The following is a 17,540-nucleotide window of genomic DNA, read 5'->3' as shown; positions in this document are numbered from 1 at the left end:
GAGTGGAGTGAGAGGGAAAATGAGAGAGAAAAACACAAGACTTGAAACTGATACAACAAAAAAAACAGGTTATTTACCAGTAAGGAGTCCATGAAACACCACATCTCTAATGTCAACACTTCAACAGCAGCATGTCAACCTCATTCAAACACCATAAACATGTGAGGGTAAATTTACAAGGCATTATGCTTTAAATAGAGTATATGGCATTTGACCAATATACTGTCTGAACATATCCTCCCCCCCCCCCACCCCAAAGACCACAACTTCCTCTTCACTACCACCTGCATCCCCCCCCCCCCCACCACCAATGTAATAGTCTCACAGAATTGTACTAGAGAAGTAGAATTAAAAATATATACTATTGAATTCCAGTGTAAGGGTAACTGTCTTTAGTTTTTCCGTTGGGTTTTCAAGTTTAAAAAGGTCCTCCGTTTAACACAATGCAAGTCCAGTGGTCTTCTCTACACATCTACGAGGGAGGGTTATCCTTAAGTGAGAAGTTAGCCCAAGCATTTGTTCGTTATCGACAGTCTTCGTTTTCGAGTGAGTGGCTCTCTTCTTTTTTTTGCCCGTTTTTCTTTTGAGGAGGACAAGCTTTGAGGGGCTGGGAAGCGCTACGACATGGTCACGTGACTACTCAAGAGCGGGTGGAGTTGTACGAGGGAAAGGAAGTAGATACAAAAAAAAGAAAAAAAGGCCTGAACTTTTACAAGGCAGAGATACAGGAAGGAAGGAGATTTAACTCTCTGGGAAGTGTGCATTCCAAGACTCATTCTCAGAGAGAGAGAGAAGGAAAAAAAGAAAGTGTCAGAGAGAAAGGGAGAGAAAGAGAGAGAGAGAGAGACAAAATGTACAAGGGGTGGGGTGGAGGGAAAGCAAAAGAGAGAGCAGTGAGGAGGAAGGAAGAAAGAGAGAGACAGAGAGAGAGAAAGAGAGAGAAAGAGAGAGAAGAAGGAGAACGAGCTAGAGCAATAGTGCAGGAGTGAGTTGGAGAGAGACGGGGGCGATTGAAGAACAAAGGAAACGAGAGAGTGTGTGAGAGAGAGAGAGAGAGAGAGAGAGAGAGAGAGAGAGAGAGAGAGAGAGAGTGAGAGATGCCACTTACACCCTGGTGGCTCATCGGTAGACTAGGTGTGATATGGTGCCAGACTTGAAGTTGAGCTGATGGTTGGGCACAAAGCTGTGCTGGGGGTTCTTCCGCGTGCACACATCCTTGGCGTACAGGCCCATGCACGAGTCACATGACACCTTAGAGCAGTTCACGCAGGTGTGCGTGGCGCCCGGTTTGTTACAGAACCCGCAGCGTGACCCCCCCAGGCTTGCTCGGTCGCTATTGGTGACCATCGACACCGATCCCATAGCAACAGACTTGCTGGGAAACAGCTTGGTGGCCATCAGGGGTTTCTCCACCATCTGGGGGTGAGGATGGGGGTGAGTGTGCGAGTGGGTGAGAGTGAGGGGGTGAGGGTGGAGGTGGGAGTGAGACTGACTGTTGGAATACACGGATAGCTTCTCCTTCACGGGGATGTATCCGTCGAGGGGCCGCGGGGATTTGGGGGGATAGTCCTGCATGCCGCAGCATGGGGAGGGGTCCACGTCGTGACAGGCAGGGCAGAGGATCATATCACACCTCTGGCAGGAAGCCAGGCTGGAGCAGCCCAGGCCGCAGCCTTGGCACTTCACCCCCAGAGAGGGGAGCCCTCCGTGGGCTTTGAGTCCCCAGCTCTCCCTGGCGTCCCGGGGGTCTCTCGACGGAGGTCTAGAGGGAGTCTGCCTCCCTCCGCCCCTCTCGGTGTACAGATCGATCTCATCCAACGAGGAGAGGTGGTAGGAGGAGTAGGCGTCGGCCAAAGGTGGCGACTGGATGGGGAAGAAGTCGGCCATGGGGCTGTAGGAGGGCGGAGCCGCGACCGAGAACAGCGACGTCGAGGTGCTGGGTCGGAGAATCTCGTCCTTCATGTCCTCCTCCGCGTCCACGAACAGCGGCTCCTTCCGCAGGCTCAGCGAGGCCTTCAGGACGGGCTTGTTCACCGCCGCGTGCCAGTGGCCCGCCCCGTCCGTCACGTCCACAGACTTAGAGGGCCGTCCGCTTCTCCTCAGGTGGTGAGGGTGGGCCCTCTCGATGTCCACCGGGCGCACCGAGAGCCGGGCCATGTCCGCCCCGAGACTGTCCCGCCTCCGGAGGGCCTCGGCGCAGCCGGCCGCATCGTCTCGGCAACCTCTCCGGAGCTCCAGGGCCTCCAGCTCCGAAGCCGAGCCTCGGGCCAGGGCCACCACCTCCCCCAGGAGACGGCACTCCGCCTGGGATAGGAACAGCTCGAAAGCCAGCTGTCGGAGGTGGGGCTGGCCCCCCGGGTGGTCCCGGGCGTGGTACTGGAGCTCGTGGTCGCGGGAGTAGCCGACGGAGCGCAGGAGAGACCGGATGTCAGCGTCACACAGGGCCGACTGGAGATGGTACACATACGGGCCCGTGAAGGTCTGCCGGGGGGGTGACAACATATGTTTAGTGAGTTGAATATCACCGCAGCCACATCAATATCTCTCACACCTTCAGCAGCTAAGAACGAGGAATCCATTTGACCCTAACCACATCCTGTCAGATCCCTCACCCCCCTCCATGCATCATTACTCTTTCTTCCAGGGGAAGAGAGGCAGTAGAGAGGAGATGGGTACTACTAAAGCTTGTTATTATTAATAAATACAGCTATTGATATTGTTTGATGATGGAATTAAAAGGAGGGCGGCTTCACCACCACTTGTTTTACTCACCTTGATGCACCTGAACTCTTTCTTCCAGGGAAAGAGGAGCAGGTTGGTGCAGATGGTCTCCAGGGTGTGGAAGGCCCTCTCCAGCCCCCGGAGGCTGCAGCCCCTCAGGCAGCGCTGGGCGTTCTCCACCACCTCGTAGAACCGCACCATGCGGAACCGCTGGCCTGGTTCCGGCTGGTAGGCCCCTAGCAGGGCCGTGGCCGTGGAGAGGAGGGCCTCGCTGTCCCCGTGTCTGCCCCCATCGGTCCCCGGGTGCGCCCCCCCGTCCTCCAGGCGCCTCTCCAGGGACGCCACGTACCTCCGGAACAGGTCCTCTCTCAGTTTGGCATCCATTGGTCGGCAGTGGACAGCGTCAGCCGTGACACCCCCTGCTCTTCTCCTCTCTCATGCCCCGCACTGGGACGCCCTTCTCAGGCACCCCTCTCTGCTGCCATCTCAGGACACACACAGGCAGGCGCGAGCGCACACGCGCACGCACACACACACACACACTCTCTGTTGAAGACTTAAGGAAGAAGGGGCCCGCAGAAACGCACCTCTGGGCCAGTCAGCAAACGGTCACTATCTTCGGGGTGACGAGACTTGTTTCGAGAATTTGACTACTTCCTCCTTATAATTGGGGTGGCTAGGCTGTTGCCAGTAGTGTTAGAGTTATCATGTCCAGGTTGTTCATTAGCTCAAGGTCCGCGCGCGCTCTCCAGGGCAAATATGGGGTTCAGGCGAAGGCCAAGAGGGGCTGGTGCTTCATGTTTTGATGGTCCTCAGCTGCATCTGGACGTCGACCCCTCTGCACCTCATCTATCATAGTAGGGAGTTCAAGGTCACTGCAGGGGCGTGATCTCAACGGTGTGCATTTCCTGTACCGACTCCCGAGCTGCAATGACAGAAAGCAACATGAGCATGCATACAAACTCAAACAGGCTGGGGCACACTGTCTGTAAAATGTGTCAATAGGAACGATGTATTGAGCTCTGGGTCTCGTGCCCTCTTCACTGTATCGGCATTTATTCTGCCAGCAGAAAAGAATGCGATGCTGACATCATCGGGTGATTCAGAAAAAAAAGCGACAGCCAAAAAAGAAGTGAAAGCTATGCATAATACGTCCCGTTGAAAACAAATGGTCATAGGGGGGGGAGTAGTTATCATTATGGAGGGAGGGGGGGGGGCTGGTTCTGTGTGTGCGTGAGAGGTGGGGGGGTCAGATGATAAACAGCTCAGAGCAGCATGATAGAAGCCTACCTGATAAATGCGTCATGGAGACAACTGTGGGCTGTTATACTAGCCTTACAAAACTGTATTGATTTCCCAAACCAGGAATAATAACGGGGGGCACACAGCTTGGGAAAAAAACACACACACAAAAAACACGCCCTTTATATAAAGCCCAGGATCAAAATCTGCATTTCACGGCATCGACGACAACATCCTTTTGACATTCGGGGGGTATGCGTCAATTGACTTCTACGATACATGGTGGTCGTAACCGATTCTGCTACCTTAGATCAAAGCTATAGCTAGGTCACCGTGGCTCATTAAGGTAGCAAGCTAGCCCTTTCAAGGCTGCCAAGCTGGTGTTTCTCTTGATCTTGAGAGAGAGAAAATACCAAGACATTTGGCCAAGCCATCGCTTATATACTTCCACTGTGACTGTCCTGCCTGGGTAAAAGGTGTGGACATGGTTAGCTACAATTGTAGCTAGCTTACCATCTATCCATCAGCCCTATCCTTCGTAGGTGGGTAAACGATTGGGGGTCGTTGGTTTTCTAAAAACGCAGGTATACATTAAGCATGCAGCTTTAACTTATAACGATAAAGCTGCTTCTGATATTATAAGTCTTGAAGTCAGTCTTGAGACTGGGATGCGCAGTGTTCCGCTTAGCCAGCTAGCTAACCGGCTAGCCAGTTCGTTACCCTCAATCTGAACAGTCAGTGTGTGTGTGGCTGTAGTGTAAGCGCTCTAAGCTAAGGATATCGATCGTGAAAATGATCTTAAATATGTCCCTGCTGATCTGCAGCATCAGAAAGCGGTTGCTAGCTAGTATACTGATCAACGCGTTTTAGTTTTACAGACTGGGTTCAGTCATCAAGCTAGCTAGCTAAGCTAAGCTAACCCCAGCAGTGGATTTCACTGGCCATGGGCCCCCCTCACAGCCTCACAGTCCAGCCCCAAGAACGCCCATCTCTCTACGCGAAGCTTGGCTAAACCAGCCTCCCATCATCATCTTCCTCGCATACACAGATGAGAAACTGTGGGGATTCTCAATACCTGGGAATCTCAATATCCTAAAGTGAGAATGAGAGTCGATTCGTACACCACCGTGTTCCGTTTTTGGCCATCGTAAACCGTGCTGTTTTTTTTTAAAGCCTGACGCCACAAACCACCAGCACCTTACCTTCTCTCCTCTCTTCTGCTGCTGGAAACCCCCGTCTAACCTACTGCGCATGCGCGGACACTTCTGACACTGACAGGTCGTCATCGGCGTCAGCTGGCGCACATGCACTCTGTCTCGAAGGGCTCGGTCGTGACAAGAGCGCGCCCTATACTATTATTTTCATTTGGATGATATCTTTATTTTTTGCTTATTAAACATCAGGCTAGAACCGTGTGTGCTTTCAGTGTTCAAATATATATGATTGTCATTTGTCACGTCCTGTGTGGCTCAATTGGCGCTAAAAAACGCTTAGGTTGTGGTGGATTCAATTCATAATACTACAACAACAAATGTAGGCTAGCACAACGGTCGACAGTGCACACATTATGCCCATGTTGGCATGGGTTCGAATCCGGCCCGTGCCCTGCTGACATGCCCTCTCTCTCCTTACTTTCCTGCCTATCTTCACACTATCTGTCCAATAACATGAAGAAGAAAACACATTTGTGGGACTGCCCCCAAAATAACTTTCAAAAAGCGTCAGCTAAAATGCCATGACGTATTCAGTGTCAATCTATGACGACATAGTCAAGGTACAGTTCTTCAATGTGCATGTCTCTATAAGCATGTCTCTAAAATGCATAGAGTTAAAAAGCTAAGCACCAAACAAACAAATGGAAATGGTTTTAAAATCCTTCATTTATATGGAGGACCAAGTCTGTCAAAATTAACAATAAATATATAGATAAATAAATGAATGTATGAACAAATAAATGAATGAATACACACAGTATAAGGAAATACATTTCTATATTTATTTATTCTTTTACACATTCATTCTTTGTTTTCCACATTCTTTTCCACACATTCATTGTGTGTATTCGTTCATTTATTTGTTCATACATTCATTTATTTATCTATATATTTATTGTTAATTTGGTCCTCCATACATTCCCAGGCAAAACGAGACCCCCCCCCACCTCCCCCTCCTCGCGACGGGACTGTGACGTCGCACGGCGAAGACTCGCAGCCTCTGGAGAAAGAGCAGAAATGGCGATGCTAGGAGGAAGCTTTAGTTCTGCACATCAAAAGAAAAACGTTTCTGGAGGAGACAGAGACGTGACAGAGTTCGTCTGTCCGGTTTGTCTCGAGATTTTCGACAGCCCCGTCACAACCCAGTGTGGTCATACGTGAGTTTGGTTATGGGGGAGATGGTCCTTTTATCTATCAAAGAGGGCATCGACCAAATTGGAAGTTAGCTAGCTGGTTAGCTGTCAACATTGGGTGGCTAAATCAACGTTATAGAATGCTTTTGACAGTTATATGTGTATATACGGTTGTAACCCAGGAGTGTTTTTGCGTTGACATTTAAAAGTAGCGAACGAAGCCTATTGTTAAACCTTTGAAATGCATAAATCCGTGCTTTACTTTCAGTTTTGTTTACATCAAGGTAGGGGCTTTACGAATTGTGGAACGTGTAGTTTAACGACGGAACAAACCCGTTCTTGTAGACTCGGAAAGGACTACAACTCCCTGCGTCCTCTGAGGGTTGGGATTTTCCATGGTTTCAGGAAGTAAAACCCTCGAAAAACAATACAACGTTTTTATTGTGGTTTATCCACAAAGTACACGTCAAAAGAAGATGACATTTTGTCAGTGATTCATCTGATTGTCAATATAGAGGCTGCCATGTCTCTTTAATGTATTGTTTTATGTGTCGATGTATAAGCTGCCATGTCTTATAATACATGTCTCATGTCATGTATTGTTTTATGTGTCGTGAGTCACATGAGTGTCGTGAGTTCAGACGTCGATCATTCGGTGTCGTTTCTATGTTACTGCCCCCCCCTTTTTTTTTCCGCTATTTGACATCACTCTCTACTCTCAGGTTCTGTCAGAGCTGCCTGCAGGAGTGTCTGCGGCCCCAGAAGCCTGTGTGTGCTGTGTGCAGGGCAGCACTGGGCCACTGGGACAAAAACACTGAGCTAGAGAACCTAATTCACTCTTCAGTGGGAGCATGCAAGGGCTGTGGGGCCCAGGTACGTTGTATAGCATCAAAGTAATGTTGTACGTACATGTGATATGCACTAGTATTTTTGTTGATATCTTTGCACTTGTATTGGTGGTGATATCTTGCCCCCCCCTTGCTCCTCTGTCAGGTGGGCCTGGCTCAGATGAGAGGCCACACAGCATCTTGCTCTAAATACCAGGAGTACATTGAGGAGGGAGTGAGAACCACTGCCCAGACCCAGCCTGCCATCATGGGGTGAGCAAGAGAGGGAGAGAGGGGGGGGGGGGTGCTTGGTGGGGAGACATGGAGGCACTAATGGCGCTTCTTCACTACCGTACCGTACCAGAACGTGTGCGCACGGTTTGTTTTGCTTTCTCCACTGCCAGTGTACTCGTAGTACCCGTACTGATTTTAGCTACCCTTCCTGACTCGGAGTGAAAGGTACTATCCGTGCTACGATGTGACGCTGCAGACCGTTGATTGGTTTGATTGATAGTGACGTGTCATACAGCTGTTATTTACAATGGTCTGAGAGCCTTGAGACTGAAAGCTTGCAATAAACATCGTTTTTTGCACAGATTTGAGTGTGCAAATGATGCTTTTTTGCCCTCTATTTGATACTCTTCAGCTGCAGCACCCCAGCTAAGTCTGATCACGGATGAGCGGTGGTATTTTCACTATATTGGGAATTTACATGGTGAAATGCATTCTTAGACATGACTATGTCGGCATGATTACAAAGATGCCACTTGAAATTCATGAAACCCAAGTTTATTTGTGTCCTACGTACACATTCGCCTAGTATTTGACTGCCTGTAGCCCAATCACGAATGGTCCCAGTATTGTAGCTTCAGACGGAACAAATTGGTTGTTATTGTGCTTGCTGTAGTAAGCCCACGATATGATATTGCTCATATATATTTATTTTAATCCTATTCTTTTACCAATTGCTAAGACCACAATATAGTAAACTAATTACTTTAGCTAACTAAAGATATTGGCCCCCCAAATCATTTTACAACTTGTTTAGCAATTATGTTACAATGTTTCTGTCGAACCCCACAGTGAGCAACGTAATGTAGCTAGCGAACAGAAGTGGGGACTGTCCCAACTCGCTCCACGTCTGTTGTGTATAATGGAGAAGCGTTTCTGAAAATACGGTACGCGTAAGATACAAATGCGTGCCGTTCTGTACCGTCCAGGTCTGGTCAATGGAAAAGCGCCATAAGAGAGTGAGAGAGAAATAGAGGGAGTGATTCATATTGTAATCTTTATTGCATCTTAACTTGATTGTGGCTCTGAAACGGACACGTAAACGACCTTGCATCTATGCCTGATACCGTTTGTTGTTGTTCATATAGAAGGAAAGCAGTGCTCTTTATCCTCTCCTCTCTTCTCTTCCCGAGACCTTATGCCTACCTTCCTCCTCTTTTCTCTGTCACTCTCTGCCAGCCCCGTGCCAAACCGCTACACTTTTTCCTGCCCCTACTGTAACTGCCAGAACCTGGCCCAGGATGGCCTGGTGGAGCACTGCACTTCCCAGCATGCCCGGGACACACGACACGTGGTGAGACATCCATCTTGAAATATGATCTGTCCAACAAAAATACAGTCCCAGCGGTATTTGTATTTTATGTGTGAAATGTAAGTGCACTACTTGGATGGTGTGAACATGCATCTCTTACCTTTTACAGCTCTGGGCTTGATAGCATTTCACTATCAATTACAGCTGTATGCGATGTACGTGACAAATAAAATGTGATTTGATTTGATATGAGCTTTAGAGGTATGGTTGCAACTTGCAGGGAACAGCAGAGAATACATAATGAGAGAGGGATAGATGGAGAGCTGAGAGAGAGTTTAGGATTATTACAGTGGCTCCTAATTCAAACACAGGCCGAATCCCGATTCCCTTTTCTACCCCTTCGGCTCGTTTTGGAGTGCCACTCGCTTTGGAGCCAAGGCCTCTGTTCAGAGCCACAAGCCGTAGTGGTTCCCCTATGAAATGGTACAACCCTTCAAGACTGATACGTCATCAGTATCGTAGAAAAGCATTGACGCGCGCGATTCATTCACAACTTAAGTTTTACGCTATCAGTCGATCAAACAAGTCATCAAATAAAAAATAACAATGCTTCATTATCAGACCATGACAGAATAAGCTCTAACCTGTATGAAACCTGTGCTCCTATCCTGCCAGTCTGCACCGATATAGGACAACAGTGCAACAACTTTGCGGCTGAACTTTAGTTAAATTTACGGCCGTCACAGATTTATTTTTATGACGTTCCGAAATCCGATGTGACAGGAACGCTGGCGAAACAGCCGCCGTCCACTGCATTAGTCAACTACATGCTCCTTGATGAGTCTCCCGCTCACTGCCCTCCATCAAAAATGGCACATCCATCGATAATATTACATAATAACAACTAGGGATGTCCCGATCCGATACTGATATCGGATATCGCCGTGATATTGGACCTGAATGCTGGATCGCGGATCGCACCAGAAAAAAAAGGCTCCGATCCGCGCTCTCGATCTGCTGTGTCACTCAAGTGACGACAACAGTAGTAGTCAGTGGTCACGTGCATGACCAGGGCTCGATAGTGCGACTGTTTTGATCGCATTTGCGAGTGAATATATTTCTGTGCGACTTGGAAATACATTCAATCGCACCAGTGCGACTAAGAGACTGCTGAACTACTGTCATGCGCAGTCAAACTTATGTGTATAAGCGATGAGGGAATGAAAACAGTGAACAGAAACGCGTGTCGCAGAAATGCTTCACGCGAGTCCTATATGCGCTTAAAATGCGCATAATGGATACAGCTCTCATAGTTCGTAGCGCTGTGTGCTTCCGGTTTCATTACAAAGAGGTTAACCCTATATGTGCCTGACGTCTAACAACATTCAAATGACTCTAACTTCATATTTTTTCGGATTTCAATGTATGACACATCATTTGAAAGCTTATGATCCGTAGTTCCAATCCACAACACGTCGCATTTGTTGCTTTAATAAAGGCTGGCAGTCTTTAATTTAACTGTTGTTGGTGTGGACTATATACTGGGGAGGTATTTGTTATTATTCAGGGGTCAAAAAATGTATACAAATATCGGATCGGTATCGGTATCGCAGATACCCGAAGCCCAGGTATCGGTATCGGTATCGGTAGTGAAAAAGTGGGATCGGGACATCCCTAATAACAACTGCTCGGATTAGATAGCTATATACTATAGCATCATATACGACCAAGGGGGGGAAATTCGCGCCTGTCATGCACATATCAGCCTAACGTTAGACGTTACATTAAATATGTCTACCATCATCCGCTGTCAAACACCACAGGTAATCATTTATTTCTAAATGAACATGATTGTACATCTCTGAAATGTGGATCGCGCATCGATGTATTTCTATGGGGAAGGCTGTGCTTGACGCTTCCATTGGACTGATGCCGGGGCAGAGGAACAGGGTGTCACCCTGTGACAAACGCGCAGATATGAGTTAGGGATGCACCGAACATTCGGCCACCGAATGTATTCGGCCGAATATCGCAAAATAAAGCACATTCGGTATTCGGCCGAATGTGTGAAAACACCGAATGTTTACCACCGAATAGTGGCCGTGTTTTGATGACGCAATACAATTAAATATAACTCTCAACAGGCGCGCGGCGCAAGGCGACGCGCTTTCAAAACTGGCTGCGTTCGAAAATTCACTCAGGAAGTCCGATCAGCACTCGTGGAATGCCTCTCGTCCAATCAAATGACTCGGTTTCTCTATGACGTCGGGCCCAGTGTGCGCTCCAGCGCTCTCAGAGCGACTTTACGAACGCAACCTTACACTCATCTAGCTAGTTAGCTTAGCAGTCGTAGCGGAAGAAGCAGAGTTGTTGCCTTGTTGAAAACATATTCAGACTCCCAGCTGTTCTACACGAGTTTATGACATGCAGCTGTATCATGCGGTGGTTTCTATGCAAACCAGAGACTATAAAAACAAAAGATATTCATTCTGAAATAACATGAACTATTATCCTTACACTCAGGTGGACTCAATTCAACTTGTTGAATGACTTGTTGAAGACATTTAGCATTTGACCTAATTTTAAGAGTGACAAAGGGTCTGAATACTTATGTACATGAGGTATTTCTGTATTTACATTTTAATACATTTGCAAACATTAAAAAACGTTTTTACTTAGATTATATTACTGTGTGTGGATTGATGGCAAATCTATTCAAAAATGTGAAAAAAGTGAAGGGGTCTAAATACTTTCTGAAGCCTATGTAGAGACAAATCATGAATATCATTAACTTGAACCCTGGAAAGCAGTAGAGATTAAATCCCACGATAATTAGTTATAATAAGTTATATATAAAAGTTCTTTTTTTTTCAATCTCAATTTCTTTCTTTGAGAAGCATGAATAAAAAGCAAAATGTATTTAGTTTATGCAATGATCAAATTAAAAACTGCCGATACACATTCGGTATTCGGTATTCGGCCAAGTGTTTCCTTAAATTCGGCTTCGGCCTCGGCCAAGAATTTTCATTTCGGTGCATCCCTAATATGAGTGCTCCGGTGTCCTGCTTTGGTAGTCTAATGGAAGTGATCAGGTACCAGTCCTCTACTGCTAAACCTGAGAGCGCTGGACTGTGGAACTTTCTATGTTAAGCATAGGCACAGCACCTCTGCATAACAGCGATTTTTTTGTTATGCTTGTTGTAAAGAAAAGGTCTATAATGCATTGAAATGACATTAGTAGGTGTCATATGCCATCAGACTGTCGTCCACAAATCAGCCTGTAACGTTAGACACAGCACCTCGACATAAAAGCGATTTTTTTGTTATGCTTGTTAAGCAATATCACACGAGAGGGAGTGTGTTATACTGAATATCAGCACGGCTGTGATTCGGTCGTAGGTACGAGGCCGCAGGCACGACCTCGAGTGTGATATTGCTTTTATACAACAGTTCTACAGCGCAATTTATTAGTTAACAGTAATAAGTGACAACAGATTATGATTTGTTTGTTTATTTAATCATTTATTTTGGCTCCGTCAAGAAAAAATAGTTCCGCAACTAGACTGTTGCCTAGTAACCTGAACACAAACATCTGCAGGTTAGCTACTTTGTATTAACGGTCATTTCGGAGTGATACCTATAGTTAAAAGTCCCAGACTCATGGAATGCCTCTTGTCCAATCAAATTACTTGGTCGGAACTAACTGTTGTATAAACTAAGATAATAAGATGGTTAACATAATTTTTAAAATCTTTATTTAAGTAATTACAGAAAAAGTAAATGACATATTCCGTATTAACTAGAGCGAAATCAGAGCGAACGGAGCCAAAGGGGTGAAAAAGGAGCCGGAGGGGTGAATTGGGATTCACCCATACACACCTGTCTGTCTCCAGCCTGTATGACTAACTATCCCACTACAGAGTGTGTGTCTCCACACACACACACACACACACACACCCACCCTCAAAGTGTTAGATGTTATTGCCGGAAAATAGAAAATACCTGCCGAGGTGTTATGATCATAAAGACTGGTTGAGAAAGGGGGTGGGAGGGGAGACGGACACCAATGGAGTAGATGGATGCATTCATAGTATCATATTGAACCTGATCCATCTGTTCTTCACACTTTTTCTATGTGTGTTTGTGTGTGTGTGTGTGTGTGTGTGTGTGTGTGTGTGTGTGTGTAGGTGTGTCCCATCTGTGCATCTATGCCTTGGGGAGACCCTAACTACAGGAGCGCCGACTTCTTTCAGCACCTCAAGATTAGACATACCTTCTCTTACGATACGTTTGTGGTAAGCAGGCTTATGTTAACAACGGTTGTGTAACACATAGCAAACAACATGCCATTCAACATCTTTGTCTCTCTCTCTCTCTCTCCCCCCCCCCCTCTCTCTCTCTCTCTCTCTCTCTCTTTTTTTCGACACAGTCCTCTTTCCTGTCTGCAATTCTCTCTGGCACATTGTTCTGTCTGCCACGTCTTCTTGTTTTTACTGTGTCGTCTTCTTCTTCAGGATTACGCCACAGACGAGCACACTATGATCCAGGAGGCTCTACAGCGCTCCCTCATGGAGAACTGAGGTGATGTCGGCTCACCGGCAAGCAGGCAGCTAGGAGGGAAAGGGTGAAAGAGGGATGGGGGGGTCTTTGGAGGGCAAGTGCTGCTCCGCCCCCCCACACACAGGTCCATCAGTGTGGTGGGCAGCAGAGCGTTAGTGGGTCGACTGCCGGTCTAAGTGTCCAGGAACCTAGAGGTCTACTTAGCAGAGAAACTTCGCTATCAGTTTGATATTTAGGGAGAAAGAAAAAAATTAGACAATTATTACTCACGAAATAAACAGGAAAACATTACAAAAAAAAACGTTGTTCATGTGCTTTCTGGGAGTGGCATAACTGGAGCAACGTCGTTAGCTCTCTCTCCGTAGACGCCTGTTGTCTTGTTAGATCCTTCATAATCCTCTAAATCATCTTTCTTTGAGCCGTTCATTCATTGGTGTCATTGTGTCATGTACCTGAGACAGGGCTCGACATTAAGGTTTGTCTGCTTGTCCGGGACAAGTACATTTTATGTTCGGACAAGTGGACTTCCTCCTGCAGTTGTCCGATGGACAAGTCAAAACAAAAAAAGAAATCAATATGTATTAATATCTGCAAACATTAATTCCTCCTTCCGATCTGAATAGTAAAAAAAAATAGCAAGCAAAGCGATGCCGCGCCTCATTCTCGCTATTTCAGTCTCTCGTAGTTCGTTATCGTCATAGTTTGTAAATTCGCTCAGAGCGCCAGAGCGCACACTGCGTTCAACGTCATAAAGACGTGATTGGACAAAAGGCATTCCATGAGTGCTGATCAGATTCCAGAGCGAGTTTACGAACGCAGCCATAGTGTTGTGGGTCTCCTGTCACTAGTGCCATTCACGTGAACGCGTATTCGCTTCTTCTCAATGCCGCTTATTTTCATGTAGTTCGATGCGATCGTATATTTTAGGTTTGAAGTTTTAAGACCAGCACATCGCAATACAAACTTCAGAATGACACTAATTATAGATTTCTCAATTTGAATATAGGATAGGCTACTATCCAAAATCTAGCAAATAAGATTGCTTCCATTGAGGAGGGACTATAGTTACAATTTAAAAAAAATAATATTCCTAGATATTCATCCCTTTTGTGGCCAATCTTAATCTAAAAGGGTTAGGGGTTACGTTTTTTAAATAATTACAAAATATTGAATACATTTGAAAATTAAGGATACATCATTATCAAATCAATAGTAGTCAAATGTGTTATTTGCATACACATACACTCACTGGCCACTTCATTAGGCACACCTTGGGGTTGGACCCCCTCTTTTGCCTTCAGAACTGCCTTAATTCTTCGTGGCATAGATTCAACAAGGTGCTGGAAACATTCCTCCGAGATTTTGGTCCATATTGACACTATAATATCACGCAACAGCCCGTCTGGCACCAACAACCATGCCAGGTTCAAAGTCACTTAAATCACCTTTATTTCCCATTCTGATGCTGGTTTGAACTTCAGCAGATCGTCTTGACCATGTCTACATGCCTAAATGCATTGAGTTGCTGCCACATGATTGGCTGATTAGATATTTGCGTTAACAAGCAGTTGAAAAGGTGTACCTAATGAAGTGGCCGGTGAGAGTATAATATATTATTATTCATATTATTGCTTTTTCAAAATCTTTGGATTTGGACAAGTAACTTGAGCTCTAGGACAAGTAAAAGATAAGTTCACTTGTCCGAAGGACAAGTACCTGAAAAAGCTTAATGTCAAGCCCTGCCTGAGACTTATATTTCCTATTGTCGACAACACTTGAGACTGTAACACGAGGGTTCAACCACTAGGTGGCAACCTTTTGTCAACAATACACACACAGTAAATTCATCACTCTTCAATGCAAGCAGCAATATAATCACATGCACTCAATACCGTAGTAATACCATGATCCAGGTCACTCCAAGAGGACAGACCGATGATGATCTGTTGTTGTTCGATGTCATTGGAAGTTGGAATCCCAGATTACCCCTTCGATGTCAGGATTGTATGAAAAGTTGATTATTGTTCTAGGAAGGTGAATCAGTCTCAGTTTATCATTGTAAAGAATATTCATATGGAAAGTTATGTTTTACTTTCTTTGACTGTTTTTATGTTTCTCTGTACGTCTTGTTATTGTCCCATGGAGGTGTGTGAAGCCTCTGCAATATTGACTGGTTATGGTGGGCAGAAGCGGTGTCATTTATGGAGGAGAATTGAAAAAAATTGAAATGCACTTGCTGTATGTGACACCCAGCAGTCTGCAGTTACACCTGCATTGCCAGAGGAGGGCAGTAGAGTTCCATCACTCCTTTTTGTCCAACCACTGGAACTGTCCCATTCCAGCACAGCATCAAATATGCTGTAGGAAACCATTGGATACAGACCCCATTAGACGACAGAGGACTCCCTTGCTGTATCACACCAGGGCCATGTCTAGTAGGCCCCAGACGGGGTAAAACATTGTTCTAAATAATCCTAACCCTTAATTCTGTGTTTGTTTTCAATTGTGTCCTACTGAATGATGCCCTGATGTCAACAGAGAACGTTTGATGATGCCTTGCTGAAGATGTGTGTTCGTAGAGCCGATCTATCCCAACATAGACAATCTGGTCACTCCCTCTCTCAATATTAAGCGCTAACACATTACCCAGAATTACTGCCAGGGGTTCATAGAGCATACATCCATTACAATTCTCTGATGGCCTTTTGTTAACCTTTGAATTTGTTAGGGATGGATGTCTTCTGTGGTGTTTCTTAGTTTTTGTTAGAGTTCTCCTACAGGGCCATCCGAATAACCCTTTTTGGTTCTTGGTAGAACCGTTTTTTTGTTTTTGTTAGAGTGTACAAATTATCATATTTAGGTATTTAATTCAAAAAATGTAATTGACCTAGTGAAAAAAAATAATATCATACAGGTCTGTATAATTATGTGCAATGGATGACGTCACATAAAAGTGATGTCATCAAATATTTGGTGACAATAGGAGTGATTTTTTTTTTCTGGGTCAATTTCATTTTTATTATTAAAATATATGTTTCCTTTCTCAATTACTAACATAAGTAAAATATTTTTGCTTTGACCTATTTTGCCTGCTTATTATGTGAAGTTGGAGGGCAAAGAGTTGTAAAACGAAAACAAGTTATTGAAGACGTTTCCTTATGATGTATAAATGAATATGTCAACAATGAGCATGTTTCTTTTACTTAATAAAACACTTGACTTTCATCATCCATGTCATGGTTTTCAAGTCATCACCATCCAACCACATCTTGGCATTCAATGCTACTATCATGGTGTCAGATGAGAGACTGCCCAGCTGAAGTAGCATTTGTTCAGAGCCTGAGAGCGTTTTCATCATGTCCTTTAGCTGTTATATCTGATATACCTGTTATGCCTGTTATATCTGATATACCTGTTATATCTGACATGTACCTGTTATACCTGTTGTATTCTGTTTGTTTTAATCTAATAAAAACTTTATACATGTGATAAATGTATCGGTGTTGTTGAATCATTCCCAACACATTCACTTCTCTCTCTCTCTGTCAGCTCTACTGTCTGAAGGTGCTAAATCCTGATAAATTAAAGCTCTTTAATTATTTAAACACTGGCCTCTGAAATCAGCCTGAGTGATTTATACCAGTGTGTGACACGTGGGGGCAGAATCAACAGTCAGTGCTCTGATGGATGACCAACAAGTCAACGAGTGTGTATTGTGGTCTGTGTGTGTGTGTGTGAGAGAGAGAGAGAGAGAGAGAAGTAGGTAATGTGTAAGGTACATCCATCTAAGGTGAACTGTGATAACGCCTGCCTGTCTTCATTGTGGAACGAGGGGATAAAATAAGACCTGGGCTGAAGCAGACATTGAGTAACTCTAGCGGAGGACCACATTCAAGTGAACAGTCATGATTGCCTCCACAAACTATGATAGTTTATAGAATCTAGAGCCATTTTGTGTGAAGACAAAGTGTGTGTGTGTGTGTTGTGTTGCATTGTGTTGTGTACATGTTCATGTGCGTGCCTGTGTGTGTGTGTGTGTGTTGTATTGTGTTGTGTACATGTGCATGTGCGTGCCTGTGTGTGTGTGTGTGAGTGTGTGTGTTGTGTTGTGGCTGTATGATGAAACTAAGCCCTTTAGTCTACTGTGTCCACAGGGATAGGAGAACCCTCTCCTCTTTTCTGTTTCCTCTGTGTCCTACCTCTCCCCTCCTCTGTAATTAGTTAAGTGATCTCCCTGTCTTCCACCTAGCTCTGTAGAGTCGCACCCACCAACAGTCTTGATGCCCCCCCCACACACACA

General features: G+C 45.4%; 2 protein-coding genes across 2 annotated transcripts; one reads left to right on the top strand and one right to left on the bottom strand.

Moving 5' to 3' along the window:
* Positions 1-985: 985 nt before the first annotated feature.
* spata2 (spermatogenesis associated 2) lies at positions 986-3,105 on the bottom strand (the record flags this gene model as incomplete). Its single annotated transcript, XM_080533705.1, has 2 exons — positions 986-2,481; positions 2,773-3,105. The coding sequence occupies 2 exons, from the start codon at positions 3,103-3,105 to the stop codon at positions 1,120-1,122; spliced, it is 1,695 nt and encodes a 564-aa protein (XP_080389831.1). The 3' UTR covers positions 986-1,119.
* Positions 3,106-6,194: 3,089 nt separating this feature from the next.
* rnf114 (ring finger protein 114) lies at positions 6,195-16,678 on the top strand (the record flags this gene model as incomplete). Its single annotated transcript, XM_080533707.1, has 6 exons — positions 6,195-6,334; positions 7,033-7,183; positions 7,304-7,410; positions 8,608-8,722; positions 12,868-12,975; positions 13,195-16,678. The coding sequence occupies 6 exons, from the start codon at positions 6,195-6,197 to the stop codon at positions 13,258-13,260; spliced, it is 687 nt and encodes a 228-aa protein (XP_080389833.1). The 3' UTR covers positions 13,261-16,678.
* Between the last annotated feature and the right edge of the window lie 862 nt (positions 16,679-17,540).

This window comes from Nansenia antarctica (genome assembly GCF_963989245.1).
Source record: "Nansenia antarctica genome assembly, chromosome: 6".
NCBI classification, from domain to species: Eukaryota; Metazoa; Chordata; class Actinopteri; order Argentiniformes; family Microstomatidae; genus Nansenia; species Nansenia antarctica.
The sequence above is the reverse complement of the archived record's forward strand: the minus strand, read 5'-3'. Positions and strand labels throughout refer to the sequence as shown.